Raw genomic sequence first — 20733 nt, 5'->3', positions numbered from 1 at the left:
AGAAAAAAAGACAATTATCAATTGTCTCAATTGTAACAACATTGAAATAACAACACAAGAATAAATATTGAGGATAATGAAAGTATTGCAGGGAAAGATTTTCAGCATCAAAATTATTATAAAAAAAGTCGTCCAACAAAATAATCAAAAAATACAGATATGAAAATGCAAATGATCGATGTCGACAGCACCGTAAGATTTGGTAATGAAGATGACGAGAATTTTGTTTTTTCATAGAGAAGAAAAAAAAAAACTGATGACAAAAATAAAATCGTGAAAGCAATATAAATTGAAAATATAAAAGAAGAAAAAATTTGACACAATAATTTAATTTAAGGTTTAGAATATATATTATCTATATTATATTTTTATTTTTCATAAATCAGTAACACGTGGTAAAATAAGTGGTCAACGTTATGTAATATTATATTTTTTTCTCTCTCAAATATAATTTTAATAACTATTGTGATATCAATTTTATATTATATTTTCTCCTATGTCTAATTTATACAAAATTATAATATTTATTACTAATATGTTTTTCAACAATTATTAATTTATTTAGATTGCGCTTGGATAAATTGATTTCAAATTCAAGGATTAGAATTATAATTTTATTGTTAACAATGAAACAATATGTCAAATCTTGAATTTACATATGACTTATTTACATATTATTATTATTTATATAGAGTAGAATGAATTTCAAATGACATAATTATTGGGTGGACTTGAAATATATCATAATTAACATGAAATACTACTATATAAACATGAAATGAGTAGATTTGAAGTTTACGATGTTACTTCTCTAAATAACAAGAATACATTTGAATGTATTGAAATTCATGGATTTGAAATCCTTCCATTCAAGAATAACCTTAGATTTATAACACATAAAATTTTTAAACAAATATCTTTTGCACTCATTTTATAATACATGTAGTACAAATTATATTACATTGAATTTCCTACGGATAATGCTAAAGGTACAACCAATATATCGTACTGTGATATTTACAACAATTATATCGTGAGATTTTGTTATTATGTAATGAGATTTTATATTTAATTTATCACGAGATTTTGATAAATGAAATTTCTGTAATTTTTTTATATTGTAAGAATTATTGTACAAATTTGGTTGTACATGTAGCGTTACTCATTTTTTATTGACTAAAATAGCATGAAAATCATTAATATATAATTTTTTGTAAATTAATCTCTTCTGATCTCATTTCTTTAATTAATTATTGATAATAGAAATGTATTTTCACGTGCGTCGCACGTGTCTTTACCTAGTACCTATAAAAGTGTGGATGATGGGCAAAATTTTTGCATTGTGATTTTACTACATTGCCCAAAAACTATTTATTGTTTGTATTACTTGCATGGGCATTTGTGGAAGAAGTAGGTAAAATTTAGGGTCAAATTTGGGGTATTGAATCTCTAGAAGTTAATGGGGTGGTTATTCATTTAATTGGTGCATTTATTTTTTGAACTCATTAAACATTGAGGATCATAGTATTGTTTTTATTTTTTAAATAGAAAATTACAACATAATAAAATTTGAAAATAAGTTATGTAAAAATTGAATAGTGGTTATGGTTTTATGTTTTTCACTTTTTTCTCTTATCTATTTTTCATTATAATATTTAATTATGTCATATTTCATTTAAAAAAAATTTATTTCATTCGCGTTTGACTTTTTTCCCTTTTCTTTTTTCATTATAATATTTAATTATATCATATTTCATTTTATTTCATTTTTAAAAAACATTTATTTCATTCTATATACATATAAATGTGTGGATGTATTTACTTATTTCCATTATCAAGTAATATATGTGGTAATTTCACACTTAGTTTATTAAATAATACTAATTAACCACGTTTTAGGGGTTATGGTTTTATGCTTTTGATTTTTTTCCCTTATCTATTTTTCATTATAATATTTAATTATATCATATTTCATTCTATTTAATTTTAAAAAAAATTATTTCATTCCATATACATTTAAATGTGTGGATGATAGAAAATTTTCCAATTGTAAACGAGCATGAGAGAAAAAAAAGTCGAGTTATATTCATAATGAAATGACTCATTATAAAGTATATAGAATTTTAAATTTATACATTCAATAAACAAAATTTGGTAGTATTTGAAACATCTGTTAAGAATGTTCAAGATTTAGGCAATAAGGATCTAAAGGTATACTCGACCAATGTTTTCAAGAACACTGAAACCAAAATCAGAATAAAATTTTTCTTGACTTCAGTTCCAAAATCAGCTCTCATAATATATAAATTTAAGGCATAACTGTTTAACAATTAATTTCAACGTCTCACATATTGTATAACTATTTTATTTAATATTAAAAAATGGATAATAATAGCAATTTTCAGAAAAATTATATGTCAGACAAATATATAAATTCAATACACAAAATTTGGTAGTATGCGAACTTTTGATTTATAATTTTTAATTTATATATATATATATATATATATTTTTTTTTTTTTAATTATTTATAAAATTTAAAGAAAATAAAAAAATATACAGTCGAGTAGGTGATAGAAATATTGCATTTGACTATGATTATTCCAGTTTCAAACCTTTCAATCCAATCCGGTGTGGACTCTAGAGGTGGTTGGTACGGTATACCGTATCGAAATTTTGGATACCGTATATCGTACCGGAAATATTGGTATGAGAAAAATGATACCGTTACCGTACCGTGCTGAAATTTCTGTACGGTATCGGTAAAATACCATCATACCGAAAATATATATAAAAAATTCATTCTCTTGTAATTCCAAGGCCAGTGATAACCAATACAAACAAATCTCTCAAGACAGTCAAAGAGACCAAGAAATATATATGCAAAACAAATCCATCAAGACAATAAACATCAACCGCAACATGTGTCTGGAGATCCAACACATCAATGAACATCAATAAACTTCAACCGCAACACGTTCGACTTCTTCATCCGCTATCTTTGCAACAATGTCTGAGGTCCTGTGATTTTTAAAGTTTGTTAGCTTTTTAACAAGTCGAGGTCCAACATCAAGTCCTCTAGGTAGCTGTAAGGTTAGGCGACAGATATAAGACTTCTCAACAGTTTAAATTCTCAACTATGAGCTGAGTTGCTTAAGTGAACTTTGATTTGGACTATTCCAACATGATGAGTCCAAACAAAAGTTAAATTCTTTATTTTGATACGGTATCTATATGTATGGTTTTATACTAAAAAAATTACCCAATATTTTTTAATAATTTAACTTTATTGTTTAAAAATATTATATATTTTTAAATTTATATATATTATTTCGGCATTTCGGTATATACCGAAAAATTCAAATTCCATACCGTTACCGTACCGAATATTTCGGTATCGGTACCATACCGTACCGAAAATTTCGGTATACCAAAAATTTCGATAAATTCGGTATTTTTCGATACGGTAACCTCGGTATACCGAAAATTCGGTATTTTTTCCCACTCCTAGTGGACTCGACCATGGTTTACAAAACACTTAAACCAAAATTAAAACTAAAATTTTTCTTGACTTCAGTTCCAAAATCAACTCTCATAATATATAAATTTAAGACATAACTGTTAAAGAATTAATTTCATCGTCTCACATATTGTATAAATAATTTATTTAATATTTTAAAAAAGATAATAATAGTAATTTTCAGAAAAATTATATGTCAGACAAATATATAAATTCAATACACAAAATTTGGTAGTATGCGAACTTTTGATTTATAATTTTTAATTTATATATATGTTTGCTTAATTATTTATGAAATTTTAAAAAAATAAAAAAAATCTACAGTCAAGTAGGTGATAGAAATATTACATATAATTTGATTATGATAAAACTCTAAAACTTAAAAACAAATGATTTCAAATGTCCAATACTATGACCCATTTGATATTAAAAATAGATCATAAAAAACAAATAGTTTGAAATGTCCAATGAACATACATATATAAGTACTAAACACATAAAAATACATAATATATATGTGTGTGTGTGTGTGTGTGTGTGTTGTATATGTGTGTGTGTGTGTGTTGTGTGTTGTGTGTATAATAATGCTGATATAAAATAAATTATCTATGGTATAGAATTCTAAAAATAAAAGGTAAAAAGTTCTGTAGGAGGTTAGATATTTTTAAATTAAATATTATGAGCTATAGTTTACTATCAATATTATTATTTCATTAGTTTTGATAATATTTTGATGACACACGAAATTTATTTCTACTGTAAAAAATAATATATGACATAATTTTTATAATAAATATAAATTATAATGATAATTGATTAATATCTGTCAAAGTATTAGAGCTTTTACATATGATATTTTAACATCTTTATTTATTTATTTATTTTGAAATCAAACTAACTAATTTAACAAATACAAAAAATAACATTTTTTTTGCAAGTTTATTTCTTTGATTATATTTCAAATTTTTATGTGAAAATCATTCCGGTAGTTTAAAATTTATATTTAATAATTATTGTATTAGTTTATTAGATTTTATTTGATATTTACCATAAAATCTTATTTAAGTGTGTATTTCATTATATATATTGATTTATTTATTATTTTAAAATTATATTTAACAAGAAATTAATAATCATCGAAGTAGTTTATAAAAGATCGATTTTGATATAAAATTAATCATCTATTATATAAAATTCTAAAAACAAAAGGTAAAAAAACTATGTAAGTGTTTAAATATTATTTATTTGAAATATTATGAGTTATATTTTACTATCAATATTATTATTTCATTAGTTTTCATTTTGTTTTGATGAGTCGTCATGATATTTTAAATTGATAATTATCTATCGTTAGTATGCTTGTGAATTATGGTTTATGCATTGATAAAGTCCATAATTTGATTGATTCGTGATGTTTGGATATATATTTTTTAAAAATTTCTTTCAATTCATTTGGTTCTATATATTATGCTAATTATAATTTATTATATAACATAAAATTAATCGTTGGAATAATAATTTGACAAAAAATTTGAAAATAAATTATATAAGTTTTTAATTAATTTATTAATTTATATAACAAGATATTTAACTTAAATAAATAACAAAATGATTCAATTTATTTTTTTAGAAAATCAAAATTTTAATTTTTATCATATAATTTGTATTGAACGTGCTTCTTGCTAGTAAAATTAAATGTGGATAAAAGAATTGCATCAGTACACAGTCATTAGAGAGACCTATTTTTAGCCTCAAATAGAACAAAGTTTGGTGTTCCGCTAACACCATCTTTTCTCCCCCTTAAGAAAAGTAAATTCAGCATCTCATTGTCTCATATTACATTATAGGTTGCATCTTACAAGACTCAAAGTTGTTAACGGATGCATTCCTAGCAGAATATTCATTAATTACCAAACTTTTCTTGTATATTTATAATTTCGAATAAATTTATTTGAACGGATAAGAGAACTATAATTCCTAGCTCAAACTAGCTGACTAATATATAAATTTCTATGCTAAAAAGACTAAAATCTATTCATTAATATATCATGTTCTGCTCAAGCGAGAGGTGACATCAACAAACAAATCTTCACTGTAAGGAATGGCGAGGCCTCCCATTGGATGACAAAATCCGTATTCTTCTTCAGCTTGACGTAGCAAATCTTGAAATGAAAGATTATTGAAATATGATATGGGAATGACAAATCCTTGCTTATATTCACTCTCCCCAACATAAACAACACAATATCCTTTTGGAACATCAGATGATCCAGTCGAATTCGATCTTTTCTCACTTGATAAAGATCGTTTAAGTATTTGTCGAATGACCATTTCTGTATTAAAATGTAAATTAAAGATAAACAAGAGCACAAGAAGAATCACATGAATTTGTCTGTCAATCATCAGATTATATGAAAAGCAATATAATTGAATCATCAGTGTCAAACATATATTTTTCTTTTTCTCATTGATACCATAGAAATTGAGTACAATATATAGAGATACAAAAAAACTATTTTAGGAATTTCTTCTATGTCTGCACAATATTTACGGCTACAATCCCTTGAATGACGGGATTCCTAAATCTAAGATTTCCATAGCTTGCCAACCACAGCTGGCTAATTGAGAGACTCCCGCCAACACTCCCCCTCAAGTTGGTGTGTAGATATCTCCAACACCTAACTAGTCAAGTGAGTCATTGAAGTTCCTGCTGGAAACTGCCTTGGTAAGAATGTCTGCTAACTGATTTTCAGATTTAACAAAAGGGAACTGGATGATCTTCTCATCCAGGTTCTGTTTGATGAAATGTCGATCTATCTCCACGTGCTTGGTGCGGTCGTGTTGAATTGGGTTGTGAGATATGTCGATGGCAGCTTTGTTATCGCAGAATAAGTTCATTGCAGAGTCAGGAGGAAAGCCGACCTCTGTTAGCAGACCTCTAAGCCAAAGAAGCTCACATAATCCTTTCGCCATGCCTCGGAACTCAGCTTCAGCGCTGGATAGGGCTACCACCTTCTGCTTTTTACTCCTCCATGTAACTAAGTTTCCTCCCACAAATGTAAAGTAGCCTGAAGTAGACTTTCTATCCGAGATATTCCCAGCCCAATCCACATCGGTGTACCCTTCAATATTCATATGAGTATTCTTGGAGAACATCAATCCTTTTCCTGGTGATGATTTTAGGTAGCGGAGAATTCGAGTTACGGCACCCATATGTTCTTCACTCGGATTATGCATAAATTGGCTTACCACACTTACAGCGTAAGCAATGTCTGGACGAGTGTGAGATAAGTAAATGAGCTTCCCCACTAGTCTTTGATACCTCACCTTATCAGCTGGCACCTGGTCCGAATATTCTCCAAGTCTATGATTCTGCACAATCGGCGTATCCACAGGTTTACACTCTAGTAATCCAACTTCCGTCAATAAATCTAGTACGTATTTTCGTTGAGAGAGGAATATGCCATTTTTAGATCTCGCCACTTGTATTCCCAAAAAATACCTAAGTCTTCCCAAGTTCTTTATCTCGAATTCATTAGACAGTTGTTCTTGTAGCCTCGAGATCTCATCAGTGTCGTCCCCCGTAATTATCATGTCGTCCACATAGACTATTAACGCCGTCACCTTGCTTTGTCGGTGTTTCAAGAAGAGAGTATGGTCAGAGTTACTTTGGCGCTAGCCATACTTCTTCATTGCTGAACTAAGTCGGCCAAACCATGCTCGCGGTGACTGTTTTAGTCCATACAATGCCTTCTCCAATTTACAAACAATTTTGTTCCCAGCAGTTCCTGTATAACTTGGCGGAACATCCATGTATACTTCCTCATCAAGATTACCGTGAAGGAAAGCATTCTTCACATCGAGTTGATGTAGTGGCCAGTCCAAATTTGCTGCAAGAGATAGTAGAACTCTAACGGTATTGAGTTTGGCTACGGGTGAGAAGGTTTCTAAGTAGTCTACGCCATATGTTTGGGTAAAACCTTTCGCTACAAGTCTCGCCTTGTAGTGCTCAATTGATCCATCAGCCTTGTATTTTATCGAGAACACCCATTTGCATCCCACTAATTTCTTTCCCTCTGGTAATGGGACCAATTTCCTAGGTATTATTTTTCTTTAAGGCTTCTAGTTCTTCTTGCATTGCTTGTGCCCACTTTGGATCAGACAACGCCTCTTCAACGCTACTGGGAATATGGCAAGAGGATAGTGTTTGAGTGAAAGTCTCGAGCGGCTTTGACAGACCTTGAGTAGATACATAATGTGAAATTGGGTACTTGGGCTTTCTACCTTCTTCATCTGGGTTGTATATGTTCGGTGGTTTCCCATGATTGTGTCTAAAAGGCAACACATAACTAGTAGAGGAATCCAAAATATTAGCATGTAAAGGTGTATCAGAAGTACTTACCTCAGGGACATTCTCAGAAGGAGAAGGGTCTTCGGGTACTGAGGAGTGAGGGGACTGAGTATGCTCTGTATTTCCTGCTTCTTCATTTCCAGATTCGACATATTCAATTTCTAGTGGTACCTCATTCGATTCAACCTCTCTATTTCCAGTTCTATGCTCACCCACGGGGGCCATCAACCAATTCGTCTCTTCTACTTGAGTCTCCCCCCTGAAGAGAGGAATTGGGTATTGATGAAGGATAGAAATTCTCAGACTCAAGGAATGTAACTTCCATGGTGACATAGGTTCGGTTGGTAGCGGGGTCATAGCACTTGAAGCCTTTTTTGTGTAAACCATATCCCAAAAATAAGCACCGGACCGCACATGGGTCCAGTTTGGTACGTTGATTCTTGTGGAGGTGGACAAAAGCAACACATCCAAAAATTCTAGGAGGAAGCATCAAAATTGAGGGAAGGGATATATGAGTAGAGAGGATCTGTAAGGGAGTTTTAAAGTGTAAAACTTTAGATGGCATACGGTTGATTAAGTACACGGCAGTGGCCACAGCATCCCCCCAATGGTAACTTGGCACCCTTGCTCCAAGGAGTAGGGAACGAGATGTTTCCAAGATATGCCGATTTTTCCTCTCGGCGACGCCATTTTTGTTGCGGTGTTTGAGAGCATGAGGTCTCATGGAGGAGGCCATTTTGTTGGAAATAGGACTGAAATCTGTGATTGATGAATTCGCCACCATTATCAGAACGAAGAATTTTTATCTTGGAGGAAAATTGAGTCTGAACCATGGCATGAAATGCTTGAAAAATGGTGAAAACTTCATCTTTAGTTTTTATTTGATAGAGCCATGTCATTCGAGTACAATCGTCAACAAAAATTACAAACCAACGGTGACCAGAGGAAGTAGGTATCGGGGATGGTCCCCACACATCGGAGTGTACCAAAGCAAATGGAGTATTAATTTTATTCAAGATAACTGGATAAGAAACTCGTTGGCTTTTAGCCTTGATACATGTTTCACAGTAAGGTAGTACAATCCCCTCCTCTTAGTACCACGCCCAATGATCTCCTTGCTGAGAACATCCTGAAGAAGACAAAAATTTGAGTACATCAGCACAACACAATTAAGCTCTTCAGTAACTTGACTCACAGACATAAATTTGTTGGAGAGAGATGGAACAAGAAGTGTGTGAGTTAGAGAGAGAGAGGGAGACAGTGGCACTGTTCCAGCCCTGTGACTGGATAAGTAGCCCTGACACGTCCCGAGACCGGGGTTAGTTGACACCGGCGTTGTTTTACAACCACACAATTGAAAACAACAAGCCTCGTAGTACAGTATAAACCAAAAACCAGTTTATTACTCATAATCAATCAAAAGATTGTCTTTACAACGTAGATTCTTAAAATGATAAAAATAATATGCGGAAGCTTTTACAACTTACTAGGCCAAAACTAAAATAAACTTCTTGAATCATCTTATTATCAGCCCCAAAACTGGTCTTGCTCATCCTCCTCGATTTTCTTTTCTGATTTATCTGGGGAGAGTAAATAAGGGGTGAGTGATATTGTCGTCACTCAGCAAGTGGGGGCCGTTCGAGCACAATATAACAACATGCATAATTTCGAAAATCACATGACTTGCACTTACATAACATCATTCATATCACATGCATAACATTTACCAGCACTGAGATTCATCCACTTTCTATGGTTTACTGATATCAGTCCCTAATTTTTACTCCTCTAAGGGGGCGAGGCCGTATAGCGGTTATGTCCCCCACCGCGTAAGGGTACGTCATGGTTGGGATTCCCACCCATATACAGTCGACTCCTCACAGTACTTAAAAACGAATGACAACAACACAAGAAGGAGTAGGAAAATAACATGTACTCGACTGTATTTTCAAAAACACACGAAATAAATATGCATAAATGAAAGTTTAATCTTTAAAACAAGCCCATTTACCTTAGACTGGAAGAAAACGTGAAGAACTCTGAAACTATAGAAGAATCATGCAACCAACCCCTCGAAGACGCAGCAGGACATCTACTGGAAAATCATCCGTCTTTGAAAAATTCACTGCGCCTTATTTCACCGTTGGATCGAACTCAAAATTTTACAGTACGTTCACAAGTACGTTAAATATATTATGAACGGTGGAGATCGGGTTTGAAAGTCGTTTAGGCCTGTTCATACAGAAAAACCGTAGGTATGCTGAATTCCTGCCTAAAATCTGAGCAGTTTTTTTTCAAAGGCTATAAACAAAAAAGTAACCGTTGGATTTTGCTGAAATTTGGATATGTTATTCAAAACATATGGAAGCATATTCTGAACGGTGGAGATCAGATTCCAAGCACCTGAGCAAGAGAAACGAATTTCTGAGCTTTGATAGAATTTTGATGACTCGTGCAGAATTTTTGGGAGAAAATTTCGAAAATTGGGGAAGAAATTCGAAAATTTCAGTGTAAATTCTGAATGGGAGCTTCTCCTATTTATAGAGGGGTGGTAAAAATCTTACAATAACCGGTTTGATACTTCTACCATAATTCCAATGATATTTCTTCCATATATATCGAGATGCTCCTTCCACACATATTGATATCCTTCTTTGTTGAGAAAAGATGCCTTGTATGCAATATTTTCTTCCAAATTTTATTGATATCCAGCCTTATTTCGAAATTAATATATGATTTGTACTGAATTTTGAATTTCATGTATTTATTGGCTTGGAATTTCCAATACCATGTATTATTTATATTTTCGAATTTATTATAACTCGAAAATAAATTCTTATACATGTCTATATTTAATTAATTAATTACATGCCCAAAAATTTGGGTTTTCACAAGCCCCATTGGCATTGGCGATGCAAGTCCTCCGTGGCTGAATAGTGTTGGAGAAGTCATTTGAATCAAATGTCATATGATGCGTCGCTCTGGAGTCGATAATCCAGGCACCATCCTTCGGAGTGGTAGAGCTGAAAAAAACTTGACCACAATTACCTTGATCTGGGGTTGAGGTAGAAGTTTCAGCCACGGGAATAAGAGATAGTTGAGATCCAGCCATGGACACCTGCTGCTCGACTTGGGCCATCTTCAGTTGCAAGAGCATCTCGTTTCTTTCGGGCTTGTAATTCGTGCCACCAGTCTGGGTAGCCATGTAATTTGAAACATGTTTCTCGAGTATGTTTTGTACTCCCACAGTGAGTGCACTTATTCCCATCAGAATGACCTTTTGATCGTGAAAAGGACCCAGGCCTTTGTGGTTGGCCAGATTTCACGCCTTTGATGGCCATAGCAGCACCACTAGCCACTGATTCTACTCCCGAGATCATTACAGATTGTCGGAGATCTTCCCTTCGAATGTGAGCATATGCCTGCTCAATGGAAGGAAAAGGTTTCAAGCGAAGAACATCGCTCCGAACATGATCCAATCGATCATCTAGCCCATCAAGAAACGTGTATACTCGCTCCTCCTGTAAAATGGAGTTGTAGCTTTGTATGTCACTTGCACATTTCATTGGATTCGGTCGGCGAAAATCGATCTCTCGCCACAGACCCTATAGGTCGTTATAGTATTTTTCTATTGATCCTCCTGCTTGTTTCATTCGAAATACACGACGTCGGAGCTCGTATACCTGTGAGGTGTCAGTTCCATCAAAGTAAGTTGTTGCAGCAGAATCCCATACCTGTTTAGCTATTGGATAGCGAATGAAGTTCACCACCAAGGAGTGGTCCATTGAGTTGATCAACCAGCCTTTCACCATGGCATTCTCAGTGCGCCATTTACGAAAGGAGGGGTCAGTTTCTGGTGGTTGGGGATAGTCTCCATTGATGTATCCCAATTTGTCTTTTCCTGAGATATACATCTCAACAACCTGGGACCATAATCCATAGTTGGACCCCTCCAATTTAATGTTGATTGGAACCATCGGGGAATCAGTGATGGGAGAGAAAGAGGTCTGGACCCTTGACAAAGCCTCCGTCATTTTTGATGCTAGATTATCAAGGCTGTTTTCGGTGGAGTCAGCCATGGATGCCAATCAAAATCTTGTCCCTTACTCGATCAAAACAGAGGGAACCCAAGATCATGCTCTGATACCATGTCAAACATATATTTTTCTTTTTCTCATTGATACCATAGAATTGAGTACAATATATAGAGATACAAAAAAACTATTTTAGGAATTTCTTCTATGTCTGTACAATATTTACGGCTACAATCCCTTGAATGACGGGATTCCTAAATCTAAGATTTCCATAGCTTGCCAACCACAGCTGGCTAATTGAGAGACTCCCGCCAACAATCAGTCATTTCAAAAACGTCTTCCCCACCACCTTAAGCCACAAAGTCTTACAGGACCCAACTGAAATAATTCATGTTAGTCCAGTCATCCCACCAAAATTTAATCTTGTTGTCATGTGAGCATAAGAATTCAGATGTCTTGGTTCTTTCGGAGACCCCATAAATATATTATCAGACTAAGGACTGATCCGAATAATTCACCTTAACCTCAAGTGGGATTTCTGCTGTTTGTTATGACAAATGACGGGGCCTTGTGCTCTGCAACACATTTTGAGGTCTTAATTCATGAATATGAGTTGAAAACAAAAATCATGTGATGTGTCACATGCCACTGTTAAATTCTTGAAGGACCAATTTAGCATTTGGCGTTGAGCAAACGATAAATACATTGGAAGCAAATCTTTTTCCAATCCCAAATCTAGAAGATTTATTATTCATGACCCATAATATTCTCTCAAATTTTTTGGGAAGGAAATATGGTGGCTAATGCATTGGCTAACTGAGCCTTTACGAGGAGAAATTTAATTATTTTCTTCAACGAAATTCTACAATCAAAAGTGTTAGAGTAGATGTCCTGTAAGCCAACTGTTGGCTAGGAAATTTATTTACTCAAGTGAAATAAACAATCTTTATTTTAATATAATTTAACTTTTCATGGTTTCGTTATACTTTATATGTATACCCATGCAAGTAGCATAGATAAAGTCCTTGATTATGCTTTAATACAAATGAATCGTAATTCGATGTTGAAACTCATTTGTAAACACCGCATATTCTAAATTCGTTCCTAGTCGATTCAGCCGCCTAAAACATGGATAAAGGTCGCTTGAGCTCGAGACTAGCATCTGTGATGTTGTGTACTGCGTTTCTTGGTAAGGGCATAGAGATGTCCAAACATACAGATGTGTAGTCATATGATGGTTATACCGAACAACCCTCCCTCGGACTTTCCAAGTGGTTATCATTCATCGAGAGGATAAGTCCGTGGTTATGATTGTACACCATTAGTCCTTACGACCCGGGACAACACTGAGGCTCTATATGCTAGGGCTGTGCTTTGACTCATTTACCGGCTCCAGGAGAGTCATCAGGTGGCGAGATTGGGTACAGTTGCGACACATATAGGAGCCGGTGCATTGTAGTCGGGGATTCACCGCTCACCTACGGATGTGGATATCCTATGTGATCTGATGTAATAATAGTGCATGGAATCTCTGGCCAGAGTATGAGATGTACGTTGCAGAAGGAGTTCTCCAATAGTACACGCGATGCCACTATTATATGTAACACATAGTTATCGAATTAATATGCAACCCTCGATGAACCAATGGTTGCAGATTCGATCGGAATATTTGAGATGAAGAAACCATACTGTACGTTAATCATAATCGACTGGTTCTTGTAGGCACTATCAGTGATACCTAGGGGATCATGGGGCGATGCTACTAGACGCTCTTACCATGATCCGATGGGTGCAATCAGAAATGAGTTCTGACATTCTTGATCAAAATGTTGATTAAAAGAATGGGGCTAACTAGGGTAAGCCCGAATAAGAATAAATGTTATTCTGAATCACAAGGAGTTGTGAACCCACTGGCTAGCTGTATCCCTGAACCATTGAGGGTCACACAAGTACTGGATCGTTTGTTCTCGTTGAGAGAATAAATTCAAGAAGTTGAATTTATATTATATAGTAAATTCAAGGAGTTGAATTTATGATAATTAAATTTTGAGAGAATAAATTCAAGGAGTTGAATTTATAAAATTTGAGAATTTATTTATTAAACTCAAATGTTGGGTTTACTAAATATTAAATTTTGGAGGTGATAAAAATTCAAGGATTTGAATTTATAATTTAAATAATAAATTCAAATGTTGAATTTATAATGTATTTAATTTATTAAGCTCAAAAGTTGAGTCGATTAATTAATAAATTAAATATGGTGGATAATATGTTTAATGGGCTTGTAAGGGTACAAGTCTAACATATTAAATAATTAAAGTATAATGGACTTTGATTAAATTAATCAAACTAGTTGGACTAGCCCAATTAGTTAAATCAAGCCCATTAATGTTAATTGTGTAATTAGGCTTTGACTTAATTATAAATAAGTGTTTGCAAGTCAAAAAACCTAGCCACCTACCTCAATCATTCGAGAATTCCACCTCCAAAGAAAACAAAAATCGGCCAACCCCTTTTGAAAATAAATATTGTGCCGTCTCTCAATTTTTCTTCTCCTACGCGAAATATCTTCTATATTTTCTAGTGCAAATTGGAAGATAACATACTATCTAGTCGTGGACTTGATAGATAGGAGGATTTCATCGAAGAAAGTTCGTAGGGAATCAACAAAAGCTAATCCGTTTATATCGGATTAGTTGGAGTCCAGTGATTTAATTCACAAAGGTATAATTTACTAAACATCCTATGTTTCGTCATTGAAAATTTATAAAATCGATCTTTTGTAAGAACACATTGGTCATTTTGGTATTTTTGTTGTTAGAGGTAATGGCCTAATCCTTACGTTATGTACTCTCCCTTCTCTTTTTGCTATGCACTGATACTGTCCGAGCCAAATCCGATCTTAGCATAGATATCAGTTATTAACAATAATAAAAACAATTACAACTTAAAGAAATCGTGCAAGTTTTCTCGAGGTAATTCATGGCTTTCTGCAGCTCACCTCAACTAAGTCGGAGCATATTCGCAGACAATTAATGACAAAAATCGTCGACATAAATATATATTCTCTCATCTATGTTTCATATTTTACATTCTCGAGTCCATGTATATGTTAGAGCTATGGTTAGTTTGGATCGATGAATTTGAAATCGTTGTTCGAATTGTTTAATAAATGTCTCGAAAGTTTTATGAACATCTGAAAAATTGGCTCCATATTATATATGCCAAAAATGTTCTTTTACTCATAATTTAATTTCGATTGCCTGCTCCCAACAACATTTACATGATTGTGAACATATAAAAGAGATGAGAACCTCAAACTAGCTAACGAGCATACAAGTTTCTACTCTAAAGTGTTGTAGTCCAAATATGGTCACTATCTTCCCAAACGAGAGGTTAGATCAATGAATAAATCTTCGGAGCAAGGAATGGTGATTCCACCCTTTGGATGACAGAACCCAAATTCTTCTTCAGCTTTACTTAACAAATCTTGAAATGAAGGATCGTTTAGGTATGATATTGGAACAACAAATCGTTGTTTACTCTCGCTCTCCCCAATATAAACAACGAAATGTCCCTTCGGGACATAAGATGAACCGTTCGAGTTCGATCTTCTTTCACTCGATAAAGAACGTCTGAGGATTTGTCGAATGGCCATTGTCGCTATATAGAATTAAGTCTAGCTAAAGCTAGAGGAGACTGAAAATGAATGGATTATTCAGTGAAGCAAGTGAAGGCTGAAAAGATTTAAGTTTTTTTTGATGGTTTGTTATTGTTTTGAGCTGAGAAATGCGTTGTATATATAAATAGATGAATGAGTAATTGTCATATAATTAAAGAAAGTAGTTCGAGTTGAGTGGTCGAGAGGCCAGTGGATCAGCTGTGGCTGAAGGAATTTTGAGAAACATAAGCACATGAAGGATAACATGGTTTTGTCTTGAATTAATGACCATAAATCATGTTGGAGACATTGTTCCCTACCAATTTCAGCAACAAACTGCAATTTTCTTAAAATTCTTTCGATCTCCCTAATTTTAGTTAGAAATTCACATTAACATTTATGATAATATCCATCAACCATGTTTTCCCGACCAAAATTATACATTTGGCTACTATAAATCCCTCAAGCAGGCCATATGTGATATAGATATACTATCCGGTTATGTTTGGTTGCTTAATCATTAAAGGATGAAACTATAAATTCAATCATATCATTTTCTTTAATCCAAAATAGGCTCATAAATTTGATACAACTATTTTCTCATTCATATATGTATCCCTTTTATCCCAAAGGACAAACAATGTCAACAACAAAGATAATTTAGTATAGAGATATATAATACAAGAATGCCACAAAGGATAAATGATGTCAACAACCTGTTGCATTTCCTGTGAAAATTAATTTTGAGGAAATGACGGGTCGTATTTTGCAGACTGCATTGAAAAGTTGCAGAAGGAAGGAAATTTCATATGCAATTTAACAAATGCACGCGGTTTCACACCTCAAAATTCGATTTTAAATAGAGCTTCCCTTTCATTACGAATGAAATCATCCATTCTTCGAGTTTTCTCTCATCCTATAACATTTGAGTGCTTAGTTCTGTAATATTTATGAGGTATTTGTTCTCCAGTATTAAGAGAGTGTGTGTTCTCTTTGGAAACACAGTGAGCGTAAAAATATTATAGAGTAATTCTTTTCATCTTGCTCGTGGTTTTACTCTAATAATTTTTAAGGGTTTTCCAAGTAAATCTCGGTGTCCAGTTTATTGTTTATTTTTGTATTTATTATATCAAATTGACTGCACGTGGACCAACACAACCAAAATATATTTTTTTATAAGATATGAATATTGAAGAAATGTTGGACTGTTATTTTACATATAATTGCGATGAATGTCATGAGCTCATCATCGGTCTTCCGCAAGTATGGCCAGTCGAACGGGATCATTCATAGATCCCGAAAATAGAGAATAGACATTAATTTAATTTAAGAACTTTAGCACACATTTGTAAAGATCAGATGAACAAGTGTTGAAAATTAAGCCTTATTTTTGTTCAAACCATTTTTCAAAGTTTGGTTCAAAGTTAGGCTACCAAACTTTGAAAATGCATCCATCATTCACACTTCACCAAACCCAAAATTTTTCTTATAAATACCATACATTTGCATCCATTCAATCCATCCCAAGACAAGCAAAAACACGAGCATTTGAGTGTTGTATAGCCTAGTCATTTAGATAAATTTTAGTATGCTCTGTGGTTGCGGCAATGTCCGATCTTGCACATCAGAAAGAATTTTCTATATGATTAGAATTGTGTGAGTTCCACTTTGAAAGTGAGATTGAGTGTGTGTCATCCAAGAATAATTATTCTTGAAGTTCTTGGTGTCCCCTAAGTTGTTCTAGGGAGAGTTGTTGTTATCTCCTATTGTTTTAGGAACGATTTGTACCCATTATTGATATAGTGGAGATTTCTTTTGTTGTACTTCAGTCTCGTGGTTTTTTCCCTAATTTGAGTTTTCCACGTAAAAATCCTTGTGCCGTTTTCTTCATAACTATTATCATTGTTGATATCGTGAAAATATTTTGATCTGATATTACCGCTAAAGGGAAAAGAATCAACCCTTTCGCTGCACGAAAAGTTATTTAACTTGGCTATCTTTCCCAACAACAAGAAATGTTAATCTCTATTAATTTAAGAATTTTATCGGCCGTTAAAAATCCTCTCATTATCTTGTGGATATGGAGAATAGTTACATATGCTCGGTTTAATGATTGAACTAAATCTTAGAAATCAGGAGATTTTCTGCTGTTTGTCACAAGTGGATTGAATCAGATTCGATATTATCATTATTTTGATAATTATGTGATTTTATTGGTCTTAATCAGTTTTCAACCATGCCTTCAATGATGCTTGCGAAGAGTTGGTGTTATATCAGAGATCTTGCTGAGTATTCTATCAAAGAATACAAATAAATGTAATATTTCTTCTGAGTATAAGCAAAAATTGTGATGTAATAAATATTTCACATGGTATTTTGTTTCAAGGATTTATCATCCGCAATCGAATATATACACCGATCGAAGATCGACAAGAATCCCCAAAGGGAAGCATACAAAATTCTACTCTCTAAATGTAGTTTACTACTCCATATTATCATATTCTGCTCAATCTAGAAGTGAGATCAATAAATAAATCTTCGCTGCAAGGAATGGTGAGTTTGCCCATTGGATGATAGAACCCGAATTCTTCTTCGGCTTGGTTTAACAAATCTTGAAATAAAGGGTTGTTCAAATATGATAGTGGAATCACAAAACGTTGCTTATTTTCACTCTCCCCTACATAAACAGCACAATGTCCCTTTGGAACATCAACCGAATTTGATCTGCTTTCACTTGACAAAGAACGTCTAAGGATTTGTCTAATAGCCATTGTTATTGTACACTCAGAAAGGAATGCTTTTATTTGTGAAGCAAATGGAAACTGAGGAAGATCAGTGTTTTGATGATTGCTGATGGTTTTGAACTGGGAAATGTGTTGTATATATAGATAGATGAATGTTTAAATGTCAAATATTTCAAGAAAGTATTTCCATTTGAGTGGGCGAGAGGCCATTGGATGAGTTATGGCTGGCAAAATTTGAGAAACATAAGCACATGAAGAATAACATGGTTTTGTCTTCCATGAATGATCATAAATCACGTTGGACTCATTGTTCCCTATCATCTCCTACGACAAGAACTCGAAGGGCCCTGCCGAAATAAATTATCCAATGATATGAGATTCATAATTTTCTTTGGAGTGCTTCAATTGATTTCCTTGAAATTACATAACCCCAACCCATATATCAACAAAACTTACAGAGAAACATCTCGAATACAAAGAACGAGTATACTTAACTGATGCATTTTTTAAAACAAGAATTAAGATTTATTTTAGATTTCATTTACGTGATAAAGAATAAAATACAATTTACAGTTCAGCAAACATTATCCATTTCAATATATGGTAGAAAAATAAAGACTTTATAATGAAGTAGTTCACTCATTTCAAGTATAATATGTCATGTTCTCATTTCACATGCCTCTGCCTGTGGGATAGAAGACAGTCAACGTGGTTAATAAATCTAGTTTTTTTTTAAATTATTAATCGAGATAAATATAAGGTTCGTAGGTGACTAGAATGAGACAGATTAAAGGGATCCAAAGAAAATTCAAGTGATTTGTTTGAGGACCCTTTGAGTGATTGTTGCTGAAATTAGTAGGGAACAATGTCTCCAACATGAATTGTAGTGATTAGAAGAAGACAAAACCATGTTATTCCTATGTGGCTTTGTTTCCCAAATTTCTCCAGCCACCACTCATCTACCGGCCTCTTGTTCACTCAATTCGAACTACTTTCTTGAACCAAATGATGGTTACTCACTCATCTATCTATATACACAACACCTTTTCTCATCTCAAAACCATCAACAATCCATCAAAACTTGATATTTTCAGCCTTCACTTGCTTCAACAAACAATCTGTTCGGTTTTATATACACCTTTTTCTTTAGTAAGACTTGCTTCGATACAACAATGTAAGGATTTATTTTGTCCGACATATATAAAAAATAATGAAAATATCAGAATTGGATTTAAAATAGTAAATTCAGTGTTTTGTCAGAATTAGGTGTTGTGCCAGATGTTACAACATCTCGGACAACATCTACATACAGCGGAAAATTAATAACACAAATTGACTTTAAATGAATAGATGGACAAGATTAAATTTGCACAAGTATAAATACTTGTGCGGTGCCTTATGGCAAAAATTAATCACTAGAAAACCACAATGTTTACACAAAAAACTATCACTAGTGATTAAGACTAAAATCAATTTCCTCAACAAGTTGAGAAAACAAATGCTTTCTAAAACAAATAACTATAATAAAAGCTTAATCAAGAAAGCTAAAAATGTGATGCCAAAAGGGAATCCACGAAAACTGTCTTCAGCCAACTTCTTCACAGATGTTGTCTGCAGATGTTCCCAATATTCACGGCAACACCTGGTATCTGGACTCATCAAAACAGCACGTCCCTCGAAGGATTATTTCTCTCACTTTTTCACGGCGTGCACAAGTGCGTGTAAGTGTAGATGATTGAGAGAGGAGAGCACCACGAAAATCTCCCACGAAAGACTCCAAGAACCTCACACGAAAACTTTCCCACAAAAAAAAAACTCCTCCACTAAAACTCTATGAATTTTTCTTAGTCACTCTCTCTACAATCTTCTCTCTATTCACCCCCAATCACCTCACATTGATCACCTCTTATATATAACTTTCATCTCTCCTAGAGTTTATCTTCCATAAAGAAATATATAAGATATGGTAAACAAGAATTCTATTAGAAACAAATCAATAATATCATATCATGTAAATCATCATCATACATATTATATCTAGAAGATATTTATCACAAAGATAATATCTAGAAAAGTAAAACCCAATATTCCACATAATCTTATCAATAGGAAATTAAATTCAAGGAAGAAATCATATCACAATAAAATCTTAACATAATTATCTAGAAAGGACAAAATCATAATACATATTAAATATCATATCAATAAGGAAAAATATATCTTGAGAAATAAATATAATATGGAAATTATATTTCCCTTCAAACAATAATGAACATTCGACAAATACTTAGACTTTATTTATCGAGTGAAAGAAGATCAAGCTCAAACGGATCAGCTGATGTTCCAAAAGTATATTTTGTAATTTATATTGGGGAGAATGAGAATAAACAACGATTTGTTGTTCCGATATCATACCTGATCGA

The 20733-nt window shown here is 33.3% G+C and overlaps 2 protein-coding genes across 2 annotated transcripts; both read right to left on the bottom strand.

Moving 5' to 3' along the window:
* Window positions 1-5566: 5566 nt before the first annotated feature.
* Window positions 5567-5851, bottom strand: LOC142504882 (auxin-induced protein 15A-like). The gene has a single exon (XM_075617729.1). It carries the CDS (start codon window positions 5849-5851, stop codon window positions 5567-5569), a length of 285 nt encoding a protein of 94 aa, XP_075473844.1.
* Window positions 5852-17877: 12026 nt separating this feature from the next.
* LOC142541432 (indole-3-acetic acid-induced protein ARG7-like) lies at window positions 17878-18741 on the bottom strand. Its single transcript, XM_075647969.1, has one exon. It carries the CDS (start codon window positions 18335-18337, stop codon window positions 18062-18064), a length of 276 nt encoding a protein of 91 aa, XP_075504084.1. The 5' UTR covers window positions 18338-18741; the 3' UTR covers window positions 17878-18061.
* Between the last annotated feature and the right edge of the window lie 1992 nt (window positions 18742-20733).

This window comes from Primulina tabacum, chromosome 1 (assembly GCF_025594145.1).
Source record: "Primulina tabacum isolate GXHZ01 chromosome 1, ASM2559414v2, whole genome shotgun sequence".
Classification (NCBI taxonomy): domain Eukaryota; kingdom Viridiplantae; phylum Streptophyta; class Magnoliopsida; order Lamiales; family Gesneriaceae; genus Primulina; species Primulina tabacum.
This window is presented reverse-complemented; position numbering and strand designations above follow the sequence as displayed.

Excerpts from the sequence above, each read along its gene's own strand:
- LOC142504882 (XM_075617729.1), bottom strand. The coding sequence starts at position 5,851 with ATGGTCATTCGACAAATACTTAAACGATCTTTATCAAGTGAGAAAAGA.
- LOC142541432 (XM_075647969.1), bottom strand. The coding sequence starts at position 18,337 with ATGGCTATTAGACAAATCCTTAGACGTTCTTTGTCAAGTGAAAGCAGA.